Source organism: Rhagoletis zephyria, unplaced genomic scaffold, assembly GCF_001687245.7.
Source record: "Rhagoletis zephyria isolate East Lansing unplaced genomic scaffold, Rhagoletis_zephyria_1.1 Rzeph_scaffold_02798, whole genome shotgun sequence".
Lineage (NCBI taxonomy): Eukaryota > Metazoa > Arthropoda > Insecta > Diptera > Tephritidae > Rhagoletis > Rhagoletis zephyria.
The window spans coordinates 37,454-59,274 of NW_016159882.1; the positions used below are offsets into that span (position 1 = coordinate 37,454).

General features: G+C 37.3%; 4 protein-coding genes and 1 long non-coding RNA gene across 5 annotated transcripts in view; 1 reads left to right on the forward strand and 4 right to left on the reverse strand.

Moving 5' to 3' along the window:
* Positions 1 to 3,758: 3,758 nt before the first annotated feature.
* Positions 3,759 to 5,591, reverse strand: LOC108367732 (putative inorganic phosphate cotransporter). The gene is made up of 3 exons (XM_017622419.1): positions 5,290 to 5,591; positions 4,130 to 5,209; positions 3,759 to 4,060 (listed from the first exon to the last, which is right to left on the reverse strand). Exons 1-3 carry the CDS (start codon positions 5,473 to 5,475, stop codon positions 3,818 to 3,820), a joined length of 1,509 nt encoding a protein of 502 aa, XP_017477908.1. The 5' UTR covers positions 5,476 to 5,591; the 3' UTR covers positions 3,759 to 3,817.
* A 3,572-nt stretch (positions 5,592 to 9,163) lies between these two features.
* Positions 9,164 to 10,122, forward strand: LOC108367739 (THAP domain-containing protein 2-like). Its single transcript, XM_017622426.1, has 3 exons — positions 9,164 to 9,557; positions 9,623 to 9,797; positions 10,002 to 10,122. Exons 1-3 carry the CDS (start codon positions 9,362 to 9,364, stop codon positions 10,018 to 10,020), a joined length of 390 nt encoding a protein of 129 aa, XP_017477915.1. The 5' UTR covers positions 9,164 to 9,361; the 3' UTR covers positions 10,021 to 10,122.
* Positions 9,549 to 10,139, reverse strand: LOC108367740 (uncharacterized). Its single transcript, XR_001848287.1, has 2 exons — positions 9,923 to 10,139; positions 9,549 to 9,861 (listed from the first exon to the last, which is right to left on the reverse strand). It is a non-coding gene; the product is annotated as an uncharacterized LOC108367740 (long non-coding RNA).
* Positions 10,140 to 12,030: 1,891 nt separating this feature from the next.
* Positions 12,031 to 15,583, reverse strand: LOC108367737 (putative inorganic phosphate cotransporter). The gene is made up of 4 exons (XM_017622423.1): positions 15,550 to 15,583; positions 15,304 to 15,440; positions 12,338 to 13,417; positions 12,031 to 12,258 (listed from the first exon to the last, which is right to left on the reverse strand). Exons 1-4 carry the CDS (start codon positions 15,581 to 15,583, stop codon positions 12,031 to 12,033), a joined length of 1,479 nt encoding a protein of 492 aa, XP_017477912.1.
* Positions 15,584 to 20,381: 4,798 nt separating this feature from the next.
* The window catches only part of LOC108367738 (putative inorganic phosphate cotransporter), a 9,319-nt gene continuing 7,879 nt past the window's right edge, over positions 20,382 to 21,821 (reverse strand). Inside the window, exons 2-3 of the mRNA XM_017622424.1 lie at positions 20,647 to 21,726; positions 20,382 to 20,564 (exon numbers count right to left, since the gene is read on the reverse strand). Of these exons, the coding sequence (XP_017477913.1) occupies positions 20,382 to 20,564; positions 20,647 to 21,726 (1,263 nt within the window). The remainder of the gene's footprint in view (positions 20,565 to 20,646; positions 21,727 to 21,821) is intronic.

Consider the following 21,821-nt stretch of genomic DNA (forward strand, 5'->3'; position numbering starts at 1 on the left):
TCTACTTTGTGTGACAACATCATGGCGCACGCCACAAATCGGAGGAGAAGCTCGGCCAAATACTGAGATATGTATGTGTAAGCGCCAATCTATTATTATTATTATTATAATTAACAGCCGGTTTCACCAGAAAATTAAATGGAAAATTATTTTTTTTTTATTTTCTGTCAATTTCCATATAAATTTCAATAAGTTAAAATAATATTTCAATTAAATTGCTTTCATGAAATTGGCTGTAAAAGTATTTGTAATTTATTTTCCCACGTGTAATTTTGAAAAAAAAAATCAGCTTTGTATATTGGCGGTAATCAATAATACTTTCGCGTTCTCATTGTGAAGCCTTATCGGTACATTTCTATAAATAAATTGATTGAAGTCTTCATCGCGTAGAAATTGTCTCAATAAGCCAACACCACCGCATTTAATAAAACGTGCTTATTTTTCCTTAAATCGAAAATTGTGCATAAATACAAGTATTTAGAGTGTACTCCAAACTGTGCTGGGAACACTTGGGACAGTGGGCCAATAATTATTGAGCTAAATTGTGATAATTGTTGATCAATTTAAAAGCTCAATATCTCAAGAAATATCGATATTAGCGATTGGTGTTCAAAAAACTTTTTTGTAGTAAATTGAATGAACTACAAGTGTTCGATTTGCAATTTTTCTGTACATTTTGTTATTTACGAGATATGATAAAATGATGTTTTCGTTTTTTTTTTTTACCAAAGATGTCGCTTTTTCATTGCCCTTTCTCTTTTCCTGTTCGGTTCTCAAATAAACGCAAACGGTGGTCGGTTAAAATGCCACACTCTTGTAAAGCAAGAAAGGCACATTCCCTGCTGTTTGAAGCATTGTCAGAAGAGATGGTTGTTCTGAAAATCAGATGATTGCTTAAAACGACAATATTATGAAATACGTCAGCTAGAAAAGGACACGAAAGCAAAAGCATGTCCTTCGGCAGGGTTGACCGGAACACCAAACACATTTTGCACCGTAGAAACGAAATCACGTTAACCTAACCAAATATTTACACTTTCACATTTAACAGTAACTTGACATTTTTACAGTGTGAAAAAATTAAGCACAATTCATGGTGAAGTGGAAATTTTAGTGTGTAATTTATTGTAGGTACAGCGATAGGTACTGTCTTTATCTTTGTTGTGAACTTTTAAACCCCAAACTTTTTGGTTCATAAATTAATGTTTAAATTTATAAAAACAAGTTATTAAATGTTTTTAACTAATGAGTAATTATATATCTACGATGTATGTATGTGGGTATATGAAAATTTTTCGAAAGGTTAATAGAAAATTTCGAATCAAAATAAAAAGAAACTATCGGCTGACTTCATTCAAAACTACAAAAAGAAAAAAAAAAACAAGAACTCATTTATAATGGTTTAGCAGTACAGTAGATGGTATATGCGGCTTCTGCGGCTGAGTGGTCAGAGATATATAGTACGACTGCCTGTGTTTGATTCCTGGTCCAAGCAATATCTAATGCCGATTTCGTTTCTTTAGAAAAATTCAACCTTCTCTTTGCCCTCTGGGCACAAACACTAAGAAGAGGGCGATGAGAAGGCAACATTTTTTGTAGAAACGAAATCGCCATAAATTACAAATAGTTTCTGATAGGGGCGAATACGCTGGTAGGAGTTTTGGGGTTTCAACCCCCAAGGTAAATAATTTTATTCCAAAATACGTGGAAACTCTAAATAATACTGAACACGCAAAAAGTTGAAAGGTGCAATTTGAGTCCAATTACTTTTACCCTTTCAAAAGCTTCGAAAACCTTAAAATTCAAACCAAAACCCCCAAGCCCCCTACCTGCATTCGTCTCTGTTTTGTTTATTTAATGTTTGAAATTTTTGTAGAAAACTCTAGGTTATACAACAACACCAAACAAATTCAGATTTCAATCTTGGTAAGTACACAAATGGTAAAAATTCTGGAAACTTTCTCGAAAATTTCAAACTTTTTAATCAGAATCTTTAGAAAAATGTTGGTATGCAGTTATGTAGCCCATTATATTTTAGTTTAATGAAGTGCAAGTTTTGAGTTGCTAAAAATTCCCTTTGATATTTACCTTTTTTTTGCGGGCAGTGTCCTCTATATAAAAGAAAATTGTTGAACATACTTATTATCGAAAAAACGTGAAACATCTTCAACAAAAAAAAAAATATCAGAAAACAACGGGCTTTTTTACCAACTTGAAATTTACACTTGCTATCAGAATTAAATCGGCAAAAAAACTGCATATTAAAACTTTTTCTAAAGACTCTGTTAAAAAATTTGAAATTTTGGTAAAAATTTGCAGAATTTTAAAATTTTTGTACAAAGTTTTAAATGTAAATTTATATGGTGTTTGCTTTAAAATCAGCTAGACTTTTGTAAAAAAAAAGCTAAATAAACAAAAGACATATAGCCAAAACTAGTCAAAATATTTCACGCCTACTATTTTGTGGACAACTGTATGTAAGCATTAGAATTTATTAAAAAAAAAAACTAAAATATAAGCATATTTGGTGCAATTGATTATATGAAAAAAAAGTTCAAAACCCCCCAAAAAAAAAAATTTACGTTTACACTTCAGATTTGATGAGTACGCATTTTTTTTAACAGCGTGCGGAGGAACGTCAAATTTTCGGTATCTCCATTTGTGTTAGTACACTACGAATTGGAGGAGAAGCTCGGCCAGACGTTAGATGGTATTAACACTATATTCTGTTTTGTATATAGCGTTCGTAAAAATACGTATGTACAGTGGCGACAATATAAATAGGGAAGGGACATTTTGGAATACGTTGGCTATTTTCTTTTCGTTTACTTAATGATTTTTTCTTTTCTATAAAAGTCTAGCTCGTTATCTAACAAACATCATGTAAGTCAAAATTTCATACTTTGTCCAAAAACAGAAAATTCGACAAAGTTTCATCAATACTTTGGAGCTTTTAAATTCAACTTTTTTAAACATTCTAAAAATGTAGACAGTTTTTTATTCCATTAAATTTTGGTATCATAAGAAATAGCTTGAAGTAGCTAGGACTTACCGTTGATTTTTGGCAATTGTTTTTCGTGTTGTTCATTTTCTCCATACAAAAAAATTTACGAACAAACTTTGTTACAAAACGACATACTCAAAAAACACGAAAATCTAAAAAATGTGTTAAAAAATTTAAAATTTTGGTGAACATTTCGAGCCCTAACCGCTAAAAAGATGTAAGCGAAACTTTTTTAAAAATTTTCTTTTTGATTCAGAAATGTTTATAGAGTACTTGATGTATTTCTGCATCAAAAAAAAATCAATCGAAAAAATTGCCGGTTAGGGCTTGATTTGTTGAAATGCGTCGAATTGATGTAAATATTCTGCAAAGTTTGAGATTTTGATTTACGTGTTTTTTTAGATGGTAAGCTATATTTTCATAAAAAATAATAAATATTTTTTAAACAAAGAAACATAGCCAAGACTTGCTAAAATATCACTTCCTTAATTATATTTTCGCCACGGTATATTCTTATCAATTTATTTAACGTACATTTTTCGGCCTGCTGTATATAATCTCGTTAAGTTTATCTAATTTTTTTATGTTTATAAATATTTCTTACATGCGACTGTGTGTGTAATACAAAAATTCATACATACGAAAAGATATGTATTAAATGAAGATAATATTTTCTAAGAGCAAACGCAAAAGAAAACAAGCAAAAAATATAATTGCTTAGTATTTTTAAAATAAAATAAAATACAATAAAAAAAATTAAATAAAACAAAGTAAAAAAAATAAATAAAAACAAGGTAAATTAAATAAACTGAACTAATCTAAATTTAGGGTTTCTCTTGAACTGCTAACATTTTCAGCACTTTTTGGCACATAAATTTCAATACTTTTTATGTCTACAGACCGTCCATCCCCATTGTGTTTAAGCCCTCTGCTCATTTGTGAGCCTTCGTTCCACCACTGCACTTTGGCGGTGCCAAAGAAAACGAACATTAAATTTCCAAAGAAGCTGATACCTCCTGCTAGAATGAAGATAATCCGCCACTGATGCAGATTTGTCTGTAAATAAGCACAATTTTATGCATAAAATAAAATTGAACTGCTAAATTTTCCACCATTCCCACTCACCGCATCTGTGACAATATAACCGACGATCAACGGCGCAATGATGCTCATCACATTCGCCGCCGAATTAGCAATGCCCATTAAAGTGCCCGCAAAGTGTGGCGATAAGTCGAGGTGATTCACTTGATAGCCAAAATGCGTAACAGTGCTAATTGTTACAGTCAGCGTCAGCAATGTGATAGCCAAGTCTCCTTGATCGGTGCGTAAATAGCCGAGATAGACGAGTGTTGCCGCCGGTATCCATTGGCCGATTGTATTGAATAGCTTTCGACTCACAGTCGCATTGAGGCGCTTCGACTTTTCCAAGTAGCTCACCAATGGGCAGAGTACTAGTGAAACAGCGAGCATAGTGAGATATGGCAGCGCCGAATAGAATGCATTGCTTTGTATATCCTTGCCGAGCACACTTTTAATGTAGGATGGTATTTGCGTGAGCAGCGTCCAAAAGCACCAAGAGCTCGCACACTGGCTAAGTACAAGCACCAAAAAGGGTCTTGAAGTGACGATATGCTTCCACGGCACCGCATGTGCGGTGTTGCATTCTTCACTTTTTGCATGCCGCCTCAAAGATGTGTTAATTAGTGTACGTTCAGCGGCTGAAATATATTTACAATCATTCGGCGTACTCGCGCCAAATACAAACCAAACAATAGCCCATAGGAGACCCAAACCGCCGGGTATATAAAAGGTGCTGGGCCAACCCCAACTGGAAGAGCAGAGTACACCACTGATGGCTAACATAATCGATATGCCCAATTCTAGGCCCGAACAGCAGTAAGTCAGCATTGCGCTGCGCTCTTCAATGGGTGCCCATTTAGCCATTATAGTTGCAACCGTGGGATAGGTGGCGCCTTGAAATAAGCCCTGAAAGAAGCGTAAGGCACACAGCAATGGCCAACCGCCTCGACTGACGCTTAGCGGTGTAAGCAACGCCAATGTGCTGCTAACGGTCATGCTGATGCATAAAAGCAAACGCCCACCAAAGCGGCGCGCCCAGTGACCAGATGGTACCTGCGCCAATATATAACCACAAAAGAAGCTGCTGAGAATATGCGATTTCGTTTGCTGCGACCAAGCGTACTCCTAAAGAAAAAATGAGCATGAGTAAAATAGTGCTTGCCAAAAATACAATGTTTGTATTGAAATTGATAACTATTACTCACCGGAAAGTTAGGATTCGCTGCGGCATTATCCATCATCGCCACAATGGCCATTGAAAGATTGACGCGCATAGCGTAAATCAGGCATAGTCCACAGAAGATAAGGAAACACTGTAAATGGCGGACGCCTAGCATGGGCTGACTAACCATGACATTAGTTTCCAACGAGATGCGACGTTTTTCCATCATGTTTGAGTGTTTAGTTGCTGTTGACTGTCGCTGAAATCTGAAAGTTGGTATGTCCTTGAACCTGTCTAGTATTCTGCTTTGGGCACAAATGATATGAAGTTGCTGCTAACTGTGCTTTATAAGTGGTATTGTCCGCCAGTAACAAATGATGATGGCGTATGCAGTTGCCATTTGCTATGATAACATGCAGTTCAGCCATTCTGTTGGCGGCAGCGTAAACTGGTTAAACACAGAAAATTTTATATTTAGCTAAGATAAATGCAGCAAATTTTTTTCTAGAAATGTCTTCTATGAGCATGCATTGTCTTCTTTCATCTAAATCTAATCATAAATATGTTTGAGAAACTCAACAATGCCTTGGAAAATATTCATTTGATTAGGTTTTTATGATCTTAAATTTGTTTTTGTTTGAGTTGACTGTGTACGATTTACATATCTACGTAAAAATATATATACTATTTATGTACAGTGATTAGCAGACTTCATCTGTGAAAGAGTTTCGCATTCGGGAGTAACTTTAAAACAAAAACAGAGCACAAAGTAAGACAACTTTTCTTACGCAAATACATAGCTGACAAAATTGTATTATAAATTATTTACACGAGTAGGGAAAATACCCTAGCCTAGTTTCTTCGAAGTCGAGGGCGCATTCAACAACGTCGAAACGACAGCAATTTACATGGCCCTGGGTAGCTATAGAAGCCAGCAGTGTACAGTGACGTGTATCCACTCCATAGTGAAATGAGTAGAACAATCAATGTATCTGTAGGCACAGGTTCTGTAATTAGAAGAACAATGGGTTTTTAAGCCAATCAAAACGCACGGCACAACGGAATCAAAGGCGACTTAGTTGTCGAAACTGATTACCTCATGTCATCCGGGGATTTCATCCTTAAGATTCCCATTATGTTATGTCAACAAGGGAAAATTGGAAAGCCGGCAGTGATAGTATTTCCATCTACATCGATGGCTTAAGGAGTCGATTCTAGTAAAGAACCTGCGGATAAGGCAATAATGTTGCCTGCCTGATAACTATAGTGTCTTTCAGGAGGAGATCTTTTATCCTATAGAAGGCGGCTTGTCTCATACGGCAAAATAGGTATCTTGCAGGGTACGTCACTGTATTCGTTAACAGCCACCTGACTGGCATTGAAAACGTTAGTTTCCAAGGAGGCCATAGCACCAGTACTAAAGCAATGGCGTATACCAGTAGTTGCCGGTATGAGGAAGAAGTGAAATCGATTCAGCATTTACTATGTCAGTGCCTAGCTCGCTAGACAAGGCGTCTCAAGCATTTGAGAGAATAAAGGGGAAGTTAAAATATCGGAGCTCCATAGCTTCACTCGGGATAGTAAATGATTTAACAGACACTATACTGACATTGAAGGATGTGGATCGTCCTGCCACTTATAGCGGGCATTTACAATGAGCAATTTTACCTCCAAGTGTAACTGTGAAGCATTTGTAAGCGCCTCCCTAGCCTAACCTATTTATAGGATGAGTCAATATGTTGCCTATTGATGCTTTATCGGTTAAGAAAACCATAAGCTTTTTGAAGTTTTTATTATTCTAGAAGCTCTTGTCTAGTTTCCAATATTTTTATTTTTTTAATTTTTTTTTCATTTTTAATGCATGCTACGTGATCATTGTTTTAGAACACTGTGCACATTTATGCATGCATAGATTCCCACAGCTAAATCTCTTGCGCATTTGAGTCTTGGATTTTTTTTCTTAGATAAATATTTAATTTAATTTTGGTGGTAATGAACTGCTGGCAATGAACTTCAGCGGAAGCTCTATTCATTTATACGGCCATTGAACTGTAGGAAAAATAAGGAATCTAATAACAAGCCATGAATATACTCATATACATAGATAATGCCAGAAGAATTGCACTGCGTTGACCTATCAAGGTTACAATTATATAGGGAATAAAGTAGGGCTTCTACGTATCCAGTTACTGTTGTGCGACTTTACTTAAGATGCAAGAAGCGGTAGCCATCATATGTATGTATGTATGTGTAACCTTGGGACTCGTAACCAGGAGAGGGAGTTTTGGTTGGGAGACTCCGACTTATTAGCTTCAGGATTTGGTTGTGTGCTCGGTTTGGGACCCTCTACTTAAAACTGAGTTCAAATGAAAAGTAAGATTAAGCCTAGGATGACACTTCCTTCTTTTGATGACGACCAAGGAAAATGTTAAAACGATTATTACTTAAGAGTATGCGTCTGGAATGGAAAATGTGCCTCCTCCCGTTTGGTGGATGTGCTGCGGAAGACTTTTGGGTTAATATTCGGCGAGTAAATGTGCCTATCGAAACCTCGGGCAGCGAATTTTATTAATTAATTATTTTTTAATAAATTTTCCTTTAAGTTTTATGTATATTTTTTAATTTAATTAAATTTTTATGAATACCAGCATAAGACTGACATCAAAGCCATCCATGTGATGGACTGGACAAGGTGAAAATACAAAGCACGGTTCTTCAACATCTCGATCAATTGCGTCAACGCCCCAGCGTCCAAATATCTCTTCTATGAACGCTTGGAGGACATTCATGAGCATTTCGCACTCAAGATCTTTGGGACCGTTATCGGAAAACCTCAGAAGCTGATCAGCTTCGCAAGGTTCCGGTACATAGACTTCTGCATAAAAGGTTTCATCAGGCCGCCTCAAGGACAACTCCGCAATCTCGTTGTGTTTGAGCAATCAAGGGACAAAGAACAAACCAATGCCTGATGACAGGTCTAATTGCAATTTGTCCCATCCAAAAAAATTCGGGATCTGCCTCTTAAAAGTCGTATAAGCGGTCTTATCGTGCAAACTGTCCCTCGTTCGTCAACGAATTGATAGCGCCTTATCAATGTGGCTTTAGACCTGGTAAATCCACCAAAGACCAGGTATTCACCATGCACCAAATCATGGAAAATACCTGCGATAGAGAAATAGATATACACTATTTCTCCTTCGATTTAAAAGCTGCTTTATACGGCATAAAAATGAGATGTCTATATGCCACGATGTCTGAATTTGGGATGGTATTGAAACTCATACGGCAGGGTAAAATAAAGTTGAGCAATACCACCAGCTCTGTCCGAGTCGTTCGATACCAAACAAGTATTTTGTGTTTTCCATATAAGAGATGAATGAAAACTGAGTCAGTCTGGGGAAGAATGAAAAAATAACAATGAATCTGCAGTCATCAATAAATCAGTTATAGCATTCACGTCTCGACACCCTCCTCACTTTGTATAGTTTATGCTTTAAGCAAGTTATTCTAGCGCATCCCAACCACAGAGGATCGTGTCCAGTAACTACAGTTTACGAAAAGGTAGGCGAACAGTGCAATCCGCAGAGTTACTAACATAGCCGAAGAAGGTAAAAGCTGGAAAACGGCTCAAAAGATTAGCGCGCGATAGTTACCCTAGATGTTAAAAACGCATTCAACTCTAACTAGGTTGGCCGTGTATTATTAGTGCGCTGAAATCGATCAACACCCAGGGTATTTGATAGGCGTACTAAATAGTCATATATGTAAAAGAGTTTTTTCTTGCAGCACTGCTATAGGCATAAAAGAACATACCGTTATCAGAGGTGTTTCCCAAGGTTGCGTCTTCACTCCCTTGCTGTGGATCATTGCCCATAATGGAGTCTTAGGGCTGCCTGTTCCAAAGCTGAAAGAACCAAGAATGATAGAATAAAGAGATTGCGCTTTGCGCAGGTCCGTTACTCTTGTTTACAAATCAGCTGTTCGAGTGTTGACGTCATAATATAAAATTTTTGGTGGGAAGCGTATTGGTTTGCGAGGGAAACGTATTGGTTTGCGAGGAAAACGTATTGATTTGTGATATTTTTGTTAAAGTTATAAAATAAAAACGTTGTAAAATGAAGTGCGCAGTTGCGAAATGTGGAAAAACGGCGGCAGAGTGCAGTTTGTTTACTTTTCCTTCAGATCCAGAACTTAGGAAAAAGTGGATCCAGTTCTGCCGGCAAAGCAAGGATTTCCAATTTAAAACTTGCTATATTTGCATGCATCACTTTGCAAGTGAAGATTTTGAAAATAGTCTGCAGTTCGAAATGGGTAGGATGTTTATTTATTTCGTTTATTGTGTTTATATTAATGAAAGTGTTTAAAACATTTCTAAGGTTATGCAAAAAGAAGATTGTTGAAACGAGGCTCCGTGCCATCAATTTACAAGCCCGGTGATGAAAACCCGGAGCGTTCGCAAAGAGTTCATCGTCGTCAAAATACGTCGTTAATATTGGGTTTCATTGGAACGATATCCTTATTTGATGCTGTGGGCAGGCGTCACAGTTTCAGGTAAAAATTCTTGCTTATGCCTTGGCAGTTTAATTTTATGTTGGCACCGTTTGCATTGTATTTCCTGAAATAAGTACGCATTGGAAGTTAGTAAAAAGTAATGTATTGTCGCAGATGCTACTTACCATGCTATGAGCACGCCCTTGCTCAACGAATTGGCCCTTTTACGCTGTTTCCTGGTTAGCGCTCTTCGATTCTCTGTAGTCTTTCTGGCATCGTATAGCTTCTATATTTGTTTCCAAGCCTTGGAGCTATGCACTATTTGCTGTGGCTTCAATTTCATTTGGAAATCTTACTCGTTCCATTTTCCAGCGCAACGGCGGCCACAGAATGCAATTTTTATTTGAACGCCCTACCCTCTACCTGAAATAAAATAATAATATAAATAATGTAAAAGAAACACAAAATAAATTTACCGTCTTCTCGATTCAATAAATTGCCACCAGATTGTTTTATTTTAGACTTTCAACTAAATTTTATGCTATATTTACTTTTTTTCGTCGAAATTGTATGCGATTTGACAGATCGCCAACAACAACTTTTATATTATGACGTAGATGCGCAGAACGAAAAATTTTTGCACCCCTATCGGCGCAATCTTTGTATTCTATCATTCTTGGAAAGAACAGACTCTGTGGATGATATTTCTCGAATTAATCTCGAAAATCCCACAGTAGTCTCGAAAATCCCGAAATAGTCTCAAAAATCTCGAAATAGCTCAGAAAGCCCGAAATAGCCCCTAAGATTCCGAAAATCTCGAAAATTGATTCGCTCTACAAATCAAATCACAAATTTTATTTCTTATTTGGTTGACAAAGCAAATCACAAAGAAATTTTTTTTTTTTATTTGGTCAACAAACCAAATCACAAATCAAATATATTTCCTAAGTGATAGCGGATTTTAAATCCTTTTTGATTTAACCCGCAACCCTGCCACCGGATGACCGTGACGTTGACGTTGCTTCTCTGTATCTCTCTCTATAAACAGCAAATATGATATGTTCCTACGCGCTTCTACGGTACGCTACGTACACGTTCGTGGGTAACCGCGCTGTAACACTTTTCTCTCTCCCAGCGATAAGTGTTCGAGACCAACAGCAACGGAAATTAAATGCAAAAAAATCTTCCCCACTGAAAGGAGCACATATCAAAAAATACAAAAAATAATCCGCCTGTTCTGTTTTGTCGGTTATTTTTTCTCTTAAACAGTAACAGTTATTTTGGGATACTTTCAAAGTGGAGAGGATTATTTTCGACATCTGCTGGAAAGTATTTTAAAAACCCTCAATTCATAAATATTTTTCAATTATGTTGCCCTCTGTTTTGAATCAAGTATTTATTAAATTGTTTTTTATAGAAGTTAAAGATATAATATTACGATTATTTTCCTATGTACTAAGTGTCATCATCTAGGATGTTAGTGTACAGGGTTGCCACTTATTTCCGATTCTACACTTTAACTAAAATAACTTAATAAGGATATAATTTAAAGGAATGTTTTGAGAATTTTAATCCTTAAATATTTTCGACGAGTGTTGCCACGTTTTTTTTTTTCTTTTGAAACAAATATGGAGTATTTTTTTATAAGTTTATTGATACGTAAACAACGTGGTTTTCACAGTAAATTTTTTTATTCATCGCTTTCATAATTCATGCACTAGAGGGTTAATTTGAATGAGCATTTTTTGCAGTACATATACACTCCAGGTATATACTATATACTCTAGTGTATGTAGAGTTCACACCTAATTTTTAATATAATAACATATTCGATATCAAAAGCATCATTTATTTAAATTTATTTCCAAACTATACTTTTTATGAAATTCTTAGGTTTTTAGTGGGCTCAAATATTGATAATATTTTTTGTTTATGAACATAATTTTTTCAAAATTTTTTTATCTTGGGTTTCTATCACTGGAAAATTAGGTACTTACTAGGCTCTAATGTTAAGGCATTGATAATATTTTTCTATCGACATACTTTGTATGGAAAGAAGTATTGATTTAGATCTAAAGCCTTATGTGCATATTCATAGTATATATATCGTAATGTTAAACAATTACAAACAAAATAGTTATAAATTAAAGCTTTCCAAATGAACATTAATTTATACCCAAACATTGAAAACTTTAAAAATTAAATGCACTTCGAGCAATGCTCGATCAATCTGGTACTGATTTTTTATAACTAGTTGATATAATTAATAGTACGTATATGTATTGGTTAAACTTTATGCCGTTTCTTTTAGCACATTTCCCTCCTTTGGCTCTTCCTTTTCCTCGCCGCTTGGCGTCACCACCACCAAATTTTCATTGAGTGGCTTCAACTCCTGTACCTTAAGCTCTTCATCATGCCACGGCTGCACCTTTGCTGTGCCAAAAATAATGAAAAGTAGATTTGCAAAGAAATTGAAACCGCCAGCAATGAAAAATATAATGCGCCACTGTACTGAATTCGTCTGTGAGAAGTAAATAAAAGGATAAATACATAAATATCTGCTAATAAACTCATTTCTATTAAGAAAAAAGAAAACTCACCGGATCCGTTACGATATAACCAACCACGAGTGGTGCAATAATGCTCATCACATTGGCAGCACTATTGGTCAATCCCACCAGTGTGCCGGCAAAGTGTGGCGATAGGTCAATATGATTTACCTGCCAGCCGAAATGTGTGATTGCAGTAATCGACACAGTGACGGTCAACAGAACGACAGCCAAATCACTTTGATCCGCATTCACATAGCCTAACCAAATGAAAGTGGTCACCGGTATCCATTGACCGATTGTGTTGAAGACCTTCCTACTGACTGTTCGGCTGACGCGCTTCGATTTTTCCAACGCCTCAACGAAGGGACAACAGATGAAACCCAAAATTACCATTGAGAGGTATGGCAGAGCGGAGAGCAACGCATTGCTTTTGATATCTTTGCCCAGCACACTCTTCATGTACGATGGTATTTGAGTGAGCAGTGTCCAGAAGCCCCACGTATAGCCGCAATGAGTTACCAACAATGCCAGAAATGGCGGCGATGTGAATATCTTGCACCATGGCACTTTAGTGGGCATTTCGTGTTCTTCACTTTTCACCTGCTTGCTCAGTGACGTTTCAATGTATGAGCGTTCAGCATCGGATATTACTTTGCAATCGCTGGGTGAGCTGGCGCCAAAGCATAGCCAAATTAGCGCCCACAGCAAACCCAAGCCACCGGGTAAGTAAAAAATACTTGGCCATCCCATGCTGGAGGAGGCTAGTGCTCCGCTGGAGCCCAACATTATCACAGTGCCAAATTGTGCGCCCGAAAATAAATACGTTGCCAAAGAGCTGCGCTCCTCAACTGGCGCCCATTTAGCCAAAATTGTGGCCATGGCTGGTATTGTGGAGCCCTGTCCAAAACCTTGTAGAAAGCGTAGCGCACACAGTAACTGCCAGTTTCCAATGCTGGCTGCAAGCGGTGTCAGTATGGCCAATATACTGCTGCTGGTTACAGTGAACATTAACATCACTTTACCGCCGAAGCGACGCGCCCAACCACCGGCGGGAATTTGTGTGCATATATAGCCGCAGAAGAAGCTGCTGAGTACCTTGGATTTTGTTTGCTCTGACCATTTGTACTCCTGTGAATAGAAGAAGTGAAAAATAAATATTAGTTGTGTTGAAACTTTTTGGGTTAATGTAAAGCGCTAAAAGAGCGTAAACGTTTGAAGGCTAAGTATTTTCTGGAAGCGATGATCTGCTACAAATTACATATGAAACAATAAAAATTCTACACTTTTTTTTGCTGCTTCGCATGTTTTTTTAGCATACCATTTCTTCTAGCAAACATGTTTTCAAGATAGTTTTTAAGGAGCACGGTGACTAGAAATAACAGAGCACTGCCGCTAAAAAAGCGGCTGACAATCTTGTGGCTTTTTGAGGCTTTTATGAAAAGGAAATGTACATGCTCAAAACTAAGGTAAGACTACTGGTGAAACAGAATAATCAGGGACCCAGGGAGGAGTTGTTTTCTCCTACTTACTCCTATGGCCGGGAAACCAGACAAGAGAGACGCTTACTGATGCAGACACTGAGCGTAATTCTGTCTTACACTTCTCGACTAGCTGGTATATGGTGATCGGTGATGGTACAGGCCAAATTACAGGATCAGCTAGGTAAAAAAAGCACTGAATGAGTAACTGCTAGGTTAAAGCCAGAATCGCTGCCTGTCGAGAAGGAAGTTTCACAGGCGGAAGATGTTAGTCCGGGAAAGCTAATCCGCACTAGTTAGGCTTCAGCTTATTCCACCTCTTCGTACTCCATACAATTTCGAGAAAAGGGAGTCTGCTGCGAAACAGTTGCGTAAACCCCGATAGGACAGTGGCCTGCCAGTACGCCCACCAGAATCAAGAGATCCAGCTCCGTGAGCCTAAGCATATCTGAAGACCATCCCCGGCCAGAATGACCTCGCAGTGGCACTTTCTTGGTTTTACCTCAGCGTTCACTGAGTTGACCGGAGGCCCATTTTTCCAAGAGAAATTCACAGATTGTCTAGGGAACTCCCACACATCCTTTTCTTTGGTGCCTCGAGGGTGCCGCCGCTGGCCAGGTTCCTGCGAGGATGGGTGGTGCGAAAACGACCGGAATAGTGTTAATTGTTTTAAATCTACAGAACACAAACAAAGTTCGGTCCAAATTGAGACAACTTTACAAACAACATTTCAACCAACGTTGAGCATCATCTCATTTCCCGCGAAACGATTAGAATTAGATCTTTGATGTTTGAAGCTTCAATTTTAGGAAAAACAAAACATGTGAGTCATTCCATGTAAAAGAGGAAAACAGCATAAATTTAAGAATGCCTTAAATATCCCTATTTCAGTAGCAATCTTCTGCTAAATGACTACATTTTAATCATCTGTTGAGAAATAAAAAAAATAATAAAAAAGCTGTAATTTTTGTATATGGAAAATTTTACTTCATACATAATTATTTAACACCACTCACAAGGACCTGTCCCACCAGACACAATTTTAAATATTTCTAAGAAATCAGCCTAAATTTTATTAAAAACAAAAGCGTATAGTATATGGGGCGTTCCATACCGAAATGGACGGGTTCACACTTCATGTGTTTGATTTGTCTCAAATTTTTAGGGTTAATGGATAAACATAAATTATAAATTAATATAAATTTTGAGCTTGATTAATATATTTTTAAAAATTTTAAACCACAAAAACCAAAACAAATCGATTTAATAGTTTTCAAATATCTCGAGAACGGGCGAGGAAAAAAANTAGTTATTATCTTTCACTGTTGTATATTTACGCTCTTTATAAATTAATTAAATAATGTGTTTAAACAATTGCCATCCAAAAAATTCCATATTTTATTTGTTAAGTGGAATTTTGATATTTTTCGAAATTAAACTGTAAATATTTTTTCACGAACTTAGAAAATTAACACTTTGATTTATTTCTGAAAATATGGTTTTAAGACATTACTTTTCACTTCACTTTATACTCACAGGAAAATTTGGGTTCGCTGCACTTTTATCCATCATCGCGACAATGGCCACCGAAAGATTCACACGCATTCCGTAAATGGCCGAAAGGCCACAAAATAGTAGTAAACATTGTAAATGACGCCGACCGAAAGTTGGTACTACAGTTGAAAATATAGAATAAACAAGAAAAAAAATTTGATTTTAGAAATTTTCCTGTTACGTGTGCACTTTTCAATTGAGTATTAGGAATAATTTGTGAAAACTCACACTTTGTTTCAGATAAGCTTCGATTCAACACCATTTCAGAACTGACTCACTGATTTGGATAACTGCAACGGCAACTAGACAAGTAGCACAGCGATTGTTGAATGGATGCAATGAGAGAGAAGTGATGATGAAAAGAGTATGCGCCGGGCGACTTTCAGCCCACTGAGCTTCTGCGCGAACGCCTTAATAAATATGTAATTATATTGCTTACTGTTTGACTTTACTTATAGTTTTTAGAATTAATTGGATAAGAACTCTATAAATATGGTCATAAAATAACTACTACTATGTAGCTACATTAGACTGCATCACTCCCCATACAAAGAAAAATAAAAATCGGTACTCCAATGGTATTATAAAATCTATTATATTCTAAGACGTCCACCAAAATATTTCGGAAAAATATTAAGATTTACGTGAGCTGAACCGATTTGAAAATACCTCCAAAAATGGAGTTTTTTATGAATAAAAGTAGTTTCTTGAACAAAACGGTTTAAGCCTAAAAAATTTGCACAAATACAGTTCAGAAATAAAAAACTTTTAAACCCCCTTCGATTGATACCCATATTTTATTAATTCACTTAACTTATAAATATAATTTTAATTTTAATTTTGAAACAGGTGGCAACCCTCTTTTAACACCGCGAAAAATATTATTAGCGTTTAGACCAAAGATTTCTTAAGACTCCTTCCTTTGACATACATATTGCGATATTTCGTATAACTTGTGTATAAGAAAACTAAATTCGACATTTCAAACAGGTGGTAGCCCTGTTCAAAATATTTTCAAACTACTACTTTCTGAAACTCCTTTCCTGCGTCACCCATATTGTGATACATATTTCTCTTGCCTAATATGATCTTTTTAACAAGTGGCAACCCTCCTATGGCTCAGCTAAGATCCAAAGCTGGGAAGCGCTGGGTGCTCAAAACAAAGTTCCGCAAATAGCTGATGTCCACTCCGAAGAGTTTTTCGGGAGTGTTGCTGAAATGCGCACCGATGTGTTTAAAAATTAGTTTAGCGAATGTCGGGCAGCTGAGAGGGAAGTGCCAAGATGATTCCACCTCGTCTTCCAAACAGCTGCCGCAGTAGAGATCTGTGACGATATTCAGTCGCACCGCAAGGGTTCCTAAAAGACAACGTCTGGTCAGTATACCTGTAAGAATCTAGAGCTAGCGCTTAGCTCACCGCAGGAGCTCTCTTGCCCCCTTGCGGTCAACAACCGACCAGAAGGACCTTGAAAGCCAAGCTTGCACCCAGGAGACTTCAGCCGGCAGGTTGCCAACAGAACTCCTATGCCTTCCCTAAGCGAGTTGATGGCCTCGAGGGTGCCCTGCCTACCTAATTCACCAGCCCAGCTTCTATTGGTTTTATAATAGCAGAACGTAAAGTTGATGCTAGTCACAAAACATTACATTAACTAGTGAATCATTTTCATTCATTTTTTTAATTAAGATAAAAAATCTAACCAATTTTAAATTAGAATGGCCTTATTTCGAAAGAATTAAATATGTATATTTAGGACAGTGCCAAACAATTTTCCTAAGCCACTTTATGCACAGATTGTGTATACATATATGTACAAATATCTTTGGTGAGATTTTTTTCAGCGGATGTTTTCACGACTTAATTACATCGGAGACGAACATTACTTGCGCATTCTAGATTACTTAGTGTAAACAAATAAATTGTTTGTATAATTCTATCTGCGCATTTTATACTATTTGCATTGCTATTATTTATTTGTAAATAGCAAACAAACTCCCGTTGCCTGACATTGATTTATTTTTTGTGTTAGATAAAGTTTAGCATCTGAGTGTGTATTTCCCCAAACGTCACTAATACGAGGTGGTCCAAATGCTGTCATGCTTATTATAATGAAATATCAGCTCTGATCCAATACTGTGCATGTAAAATCCTGTAAAAATGTCAAACAGCAAAATTACTCTCTGAAGTGAGAGTAAAAAAGTGAGCAATAAGAAAAAGTACGGAAACAAAAAAAAAAACATTTTTTCCTGTAAAAACGTCAACCAGTGATGGCTATACACTTTTCATGATTTTACCAGAAGAAAAAGTTCTCCAAAATACGCTCCCATTTACTGGATTTTGCAGGAACTTGGAGTACGGGATCATTTTTCCTGTAACTTCCTGCAAGTTCGTGTAAATACCTGTAAGTTTATAGAGTACTGGATCAGAGCTATCATCTCAAAGAATCATATACTGGATGCTTTAGGTATTCTAGTGCATTAAGGACTTTTTGAACGTGAATTCGTATATTTCTTAGAACATCTATTGTAAGTATTTCATAGAAATTTTTATAGTCGAGTAAGTGCACTCAGAAAAAAGCATTTCCTTAAAACAAGAAACCAGTTTCCTCATTTTAGATGAAAATTTACCCCAAAACAAGCCAATATTTACCATTGTTTCTAGGACAGAAACCGAATTGGTTAATTGCAAAAATTAATCTGTCGAAAGGCTTGGAATTTTGTCTTTGAAAGGCAACACCTTTCTTTGAAATCGCTTCATTATTTCTCGTGCAATGAGCGTTTTCGTGAAGCTCTAAAAGTTACAACTATATACAACATTTGAGCATAGCCTCCATATCGAAACGTAAGACGTACATATGTCCTTAGAAGCAAGGAAACAGTAGACAGGGCGGTCAAGGGTAAGCGGCTGCATATATACTGGGTTCCAGGCCACAAGGGCATTATGGGAAACGAAATAGCTGATGAGATTGCCAAAAGTGCCATCCGTCTTGCTAGAGAACCACTACAGGAAATACAAAAGTCGCTAAAAACGATCTACAATGAAATTTCCGTAAGAGCTGCGCCCCGGATCAGGGCGAGACGGAACGCATTACCGACATGCAAAACCGCCAAGATCATGTATAATAGCAGNGGAAACGAAATAGCTGATGAGATTGCCAAAAGTGCCATCCGTCTTGCTAGAGAACCACTACAGGAAATACAAAAGTCACTAAAACCGATCTACAATGAAATTTCCGAAAGAGCTGCGCGCCGGATCAGGGCGAGACGGAACGCATTAGGGACATGCAAAACCACCAAGATCATGTATAATAGCAACAAAGGAAACATTCATTTCTTGCTTACACGGTCACGTACGAATTGCAGGACAGTTGTTGGCCTAATGACGGGCCACAACCTACTGGCATCCCATGCAAGCAGAATGGGCATTAGTAGAACACCTCTNCACGTACGAATTGCAGGACAGTTGTTGGCCTAATGACGGGCCACAACCTACTGGCATCCCATGCAAGCAGGATGGGCATTAGTAGCAGTGTCGCATGCAGGAATGGCAGGGAGGAAGGCTTGAGTGAGACGTTCGAACACCTCTTCTCTTTCTGTCCGGCCTTAGCTAGAACTCGTCTTAGATATCTCGGAGCTTCGCAGTTCAAAGGACTCGAGGAGGCTTCAAAACTGGATATTAAAGCTCTCTTGAACTTCGCAAAAAGCGTTGACGTCCTATACGATGACTACTTTAGATCGCAATGAAACGGACCTCTCTATCTGGCACTACAAACGCGCATCAGCCGGCCAGTGTAACCTAACCTATCACGGAAGTCCTCTATTAAAAAAACAAAACTGTTAGCGCAATTCAATGTAAAACTAAACTTTTCAGAAAACAAAATTTCCAAAAAGTAATATAACCCTCATTAGTCCCTTAAATTACAAACTAAATTTGTCGTTGGGGCCTATTTTGACCCTGCGAGAGTTAACGGTTTTTTGGATTAAAAAAACTGTACGGAGTTGATCCATTGATAATTGTTTGCCATCTGTTTTCTTCACGTTTAACACAAATTTTAAGTTTATTGTGGTGGACTTTGCATAGAATTTCGTAGNATTAGTCCCTTAAATTACAAACTAAATTTGTCGTTGGGGCCTATTTTGACACTGCGAGAGTTAACGGTTTTTTGGATTAAAAAACTGTACGGAGTTGATCCATTGATAATTGTTTGCCATCTGTTTTCTTAACGTTTAACACAAATTTTAAGTTTATTGTGGTGGACTTTGCATAGAATTTCGTGACACCTTCACTTTTTGTGGATTTTTTGTTTGCTTTAATATCATACTGACATAAGAATCATCGTCCACGTTTATGATCCTTGCGACCACTTGGTAACAATTGCCAAAGAAAATTTCAATTAAAACAGACATAAAATTCCATCGAAAACAAAATCTAAATTTTTTAGTAGAAGAATTGAATTGAATTGATTGATCGGACACAAAACAAGTGAGCAAATCGGATTAAAAACTTAAAAATAATAATAATAACTTAAAAATGAGGGTTAAATGATTTGCCAAAAAATTNAATTGAATTGATTGATCGGACACAAAACAAGTGAGCAAATCGGATTAAAACTTAAAAATAATAATAATAACTTAAAAATGAGGGTTAAATGGTTTGCCAAAAAATGTAACTTAAATGACAAATTAACCATTTTGTTGCCGAGAAAATTCTGGATATTACTCACTGTGGTACAAAGTGTTGATTCATGTAAACTCATTTAAACATACTTGAATTTTATGAAAAAAAAAATAAGCAAACCAAGCGTAACCTTCCAGGGTTAAAAATAAGAGCTAATGTATGGACATAATGCATATTAAAATTCAGGCGAACATTTGTAAATGAAAACAGAATTAATATACCTCTTAAGTTGTGTAAGCATTTATTTTAATTCATACCATGTATGTTTATTTTAAAGCTTAATTCTAGTATATGGAACCTATCAAAATATGGTCTCGTCGATTGCCCAGCATACTCCCATTATTTTTTCACCCCATACACATATCATATTTAATTAAGTTAAATTTCATTCCACATCCCTTTTCATATTAATTGTCTCAAATTTAATATGATCTCGCGGATCCCTTTGCATTCTGGGATAGTTCCACGATTGAATCTCGGTTTTGCCGAACAAAAGAAATAATAGATTGCCAATAAATTGTAGACTGCCTGCAATATAGAATATCACACGCCACTGGCTCACATCTTTCTGCAATATAAAATTAAAAAAATTTATAGCAACAAAGATTAGTCTATAATGTGCGACGCATTTTTCATGTATGTCTACATACCGCATCTGTAACGATGAAGCCCACAGTTAGTGGTGCCAGCAAACTCATAATAGTGGCTGCAAACCCACCCACGCCCATCAATATGCCACCAAAATTTGGCGATAGATCAATGTGATTGGTGAGGAAACCTAAAGAGCCTGCCGCGGTCGCACCAACAGCTATAACTAGCAAGCCAAGCGCCAATTGACTTTGCTCGGCGCGCATATAGCCGAGTAAGATGAGCGGTGCTACCGGCACCCAGAAGGCGATAGTGTTGAACAGCTTTCGACTAGCGTTTACACTGGTGTAACCACGTTTCATAAGGAAATTGGCCAGAGCACAAAAGACAACAGTTAAGCACATATTAGCGAAATATGGCACTGCAGACATTAGCGCATTGCTCTTGATATCCTGTCCCAGAATGCTATTCATATAGGATGGAATTTGTGTGAGAAGTGTATAAAAGCCCCAAGCGGAGGTGCTCTGCGCTACCAATAGCACCCAAAATGGCACACTTGTGAGTATCTTAATCCATGGTGTTTTCAGAGGTGCTGCCCCATGCGGCGACTTAGCGGAAGTACCCAAAGACGACTCGATCATCAATTTTTCTTCCACCGATATCCATTTACAATGGCTGGGTGAACGAGCGCCTAAAAAGTACCATACCAGAGCCCAAAGCAGGCTGACCATGCCGGAGCAATAGAATATGCCTGGCCAGCCAAATGAAGATGCAGCAATCCAACCGCTTACCAACATCATTACAACGGTACCGAACGAGAGGCCAGTGTAGCAAAATGTTCCAAGTGTGCCACGCTCTTCGGGTGGCACCCATTTGGAAAGCAGTGTATGTATTGAAGAGAATATGCAACCCTGTATGAGACCTTGTGTCATGCGGAGTGCAAATAGCAATTTCCAATCACCAATACGAACGCTGAGTGGTATGAGTAGAGTCAGTACTGCGCTGAGGGATATGCTACCAAACAGCATCACTTTTCCGCCAAATCGGTGCGCCAACTGACTGCCGGGTATTTGTGTAACGAAGTAGCCCCAAAAGAAGGCGCTGAGCAAATAGGATTTTGTCTTCTCCGACCACTGGTATTCCTATGGGAGAGACAAGAAATTTGAAGGCAATAATGGTAGGATGTAAGAGATATTTATATCATGTAGGTATGTAAGCGGTTGCCTTACATTATCAT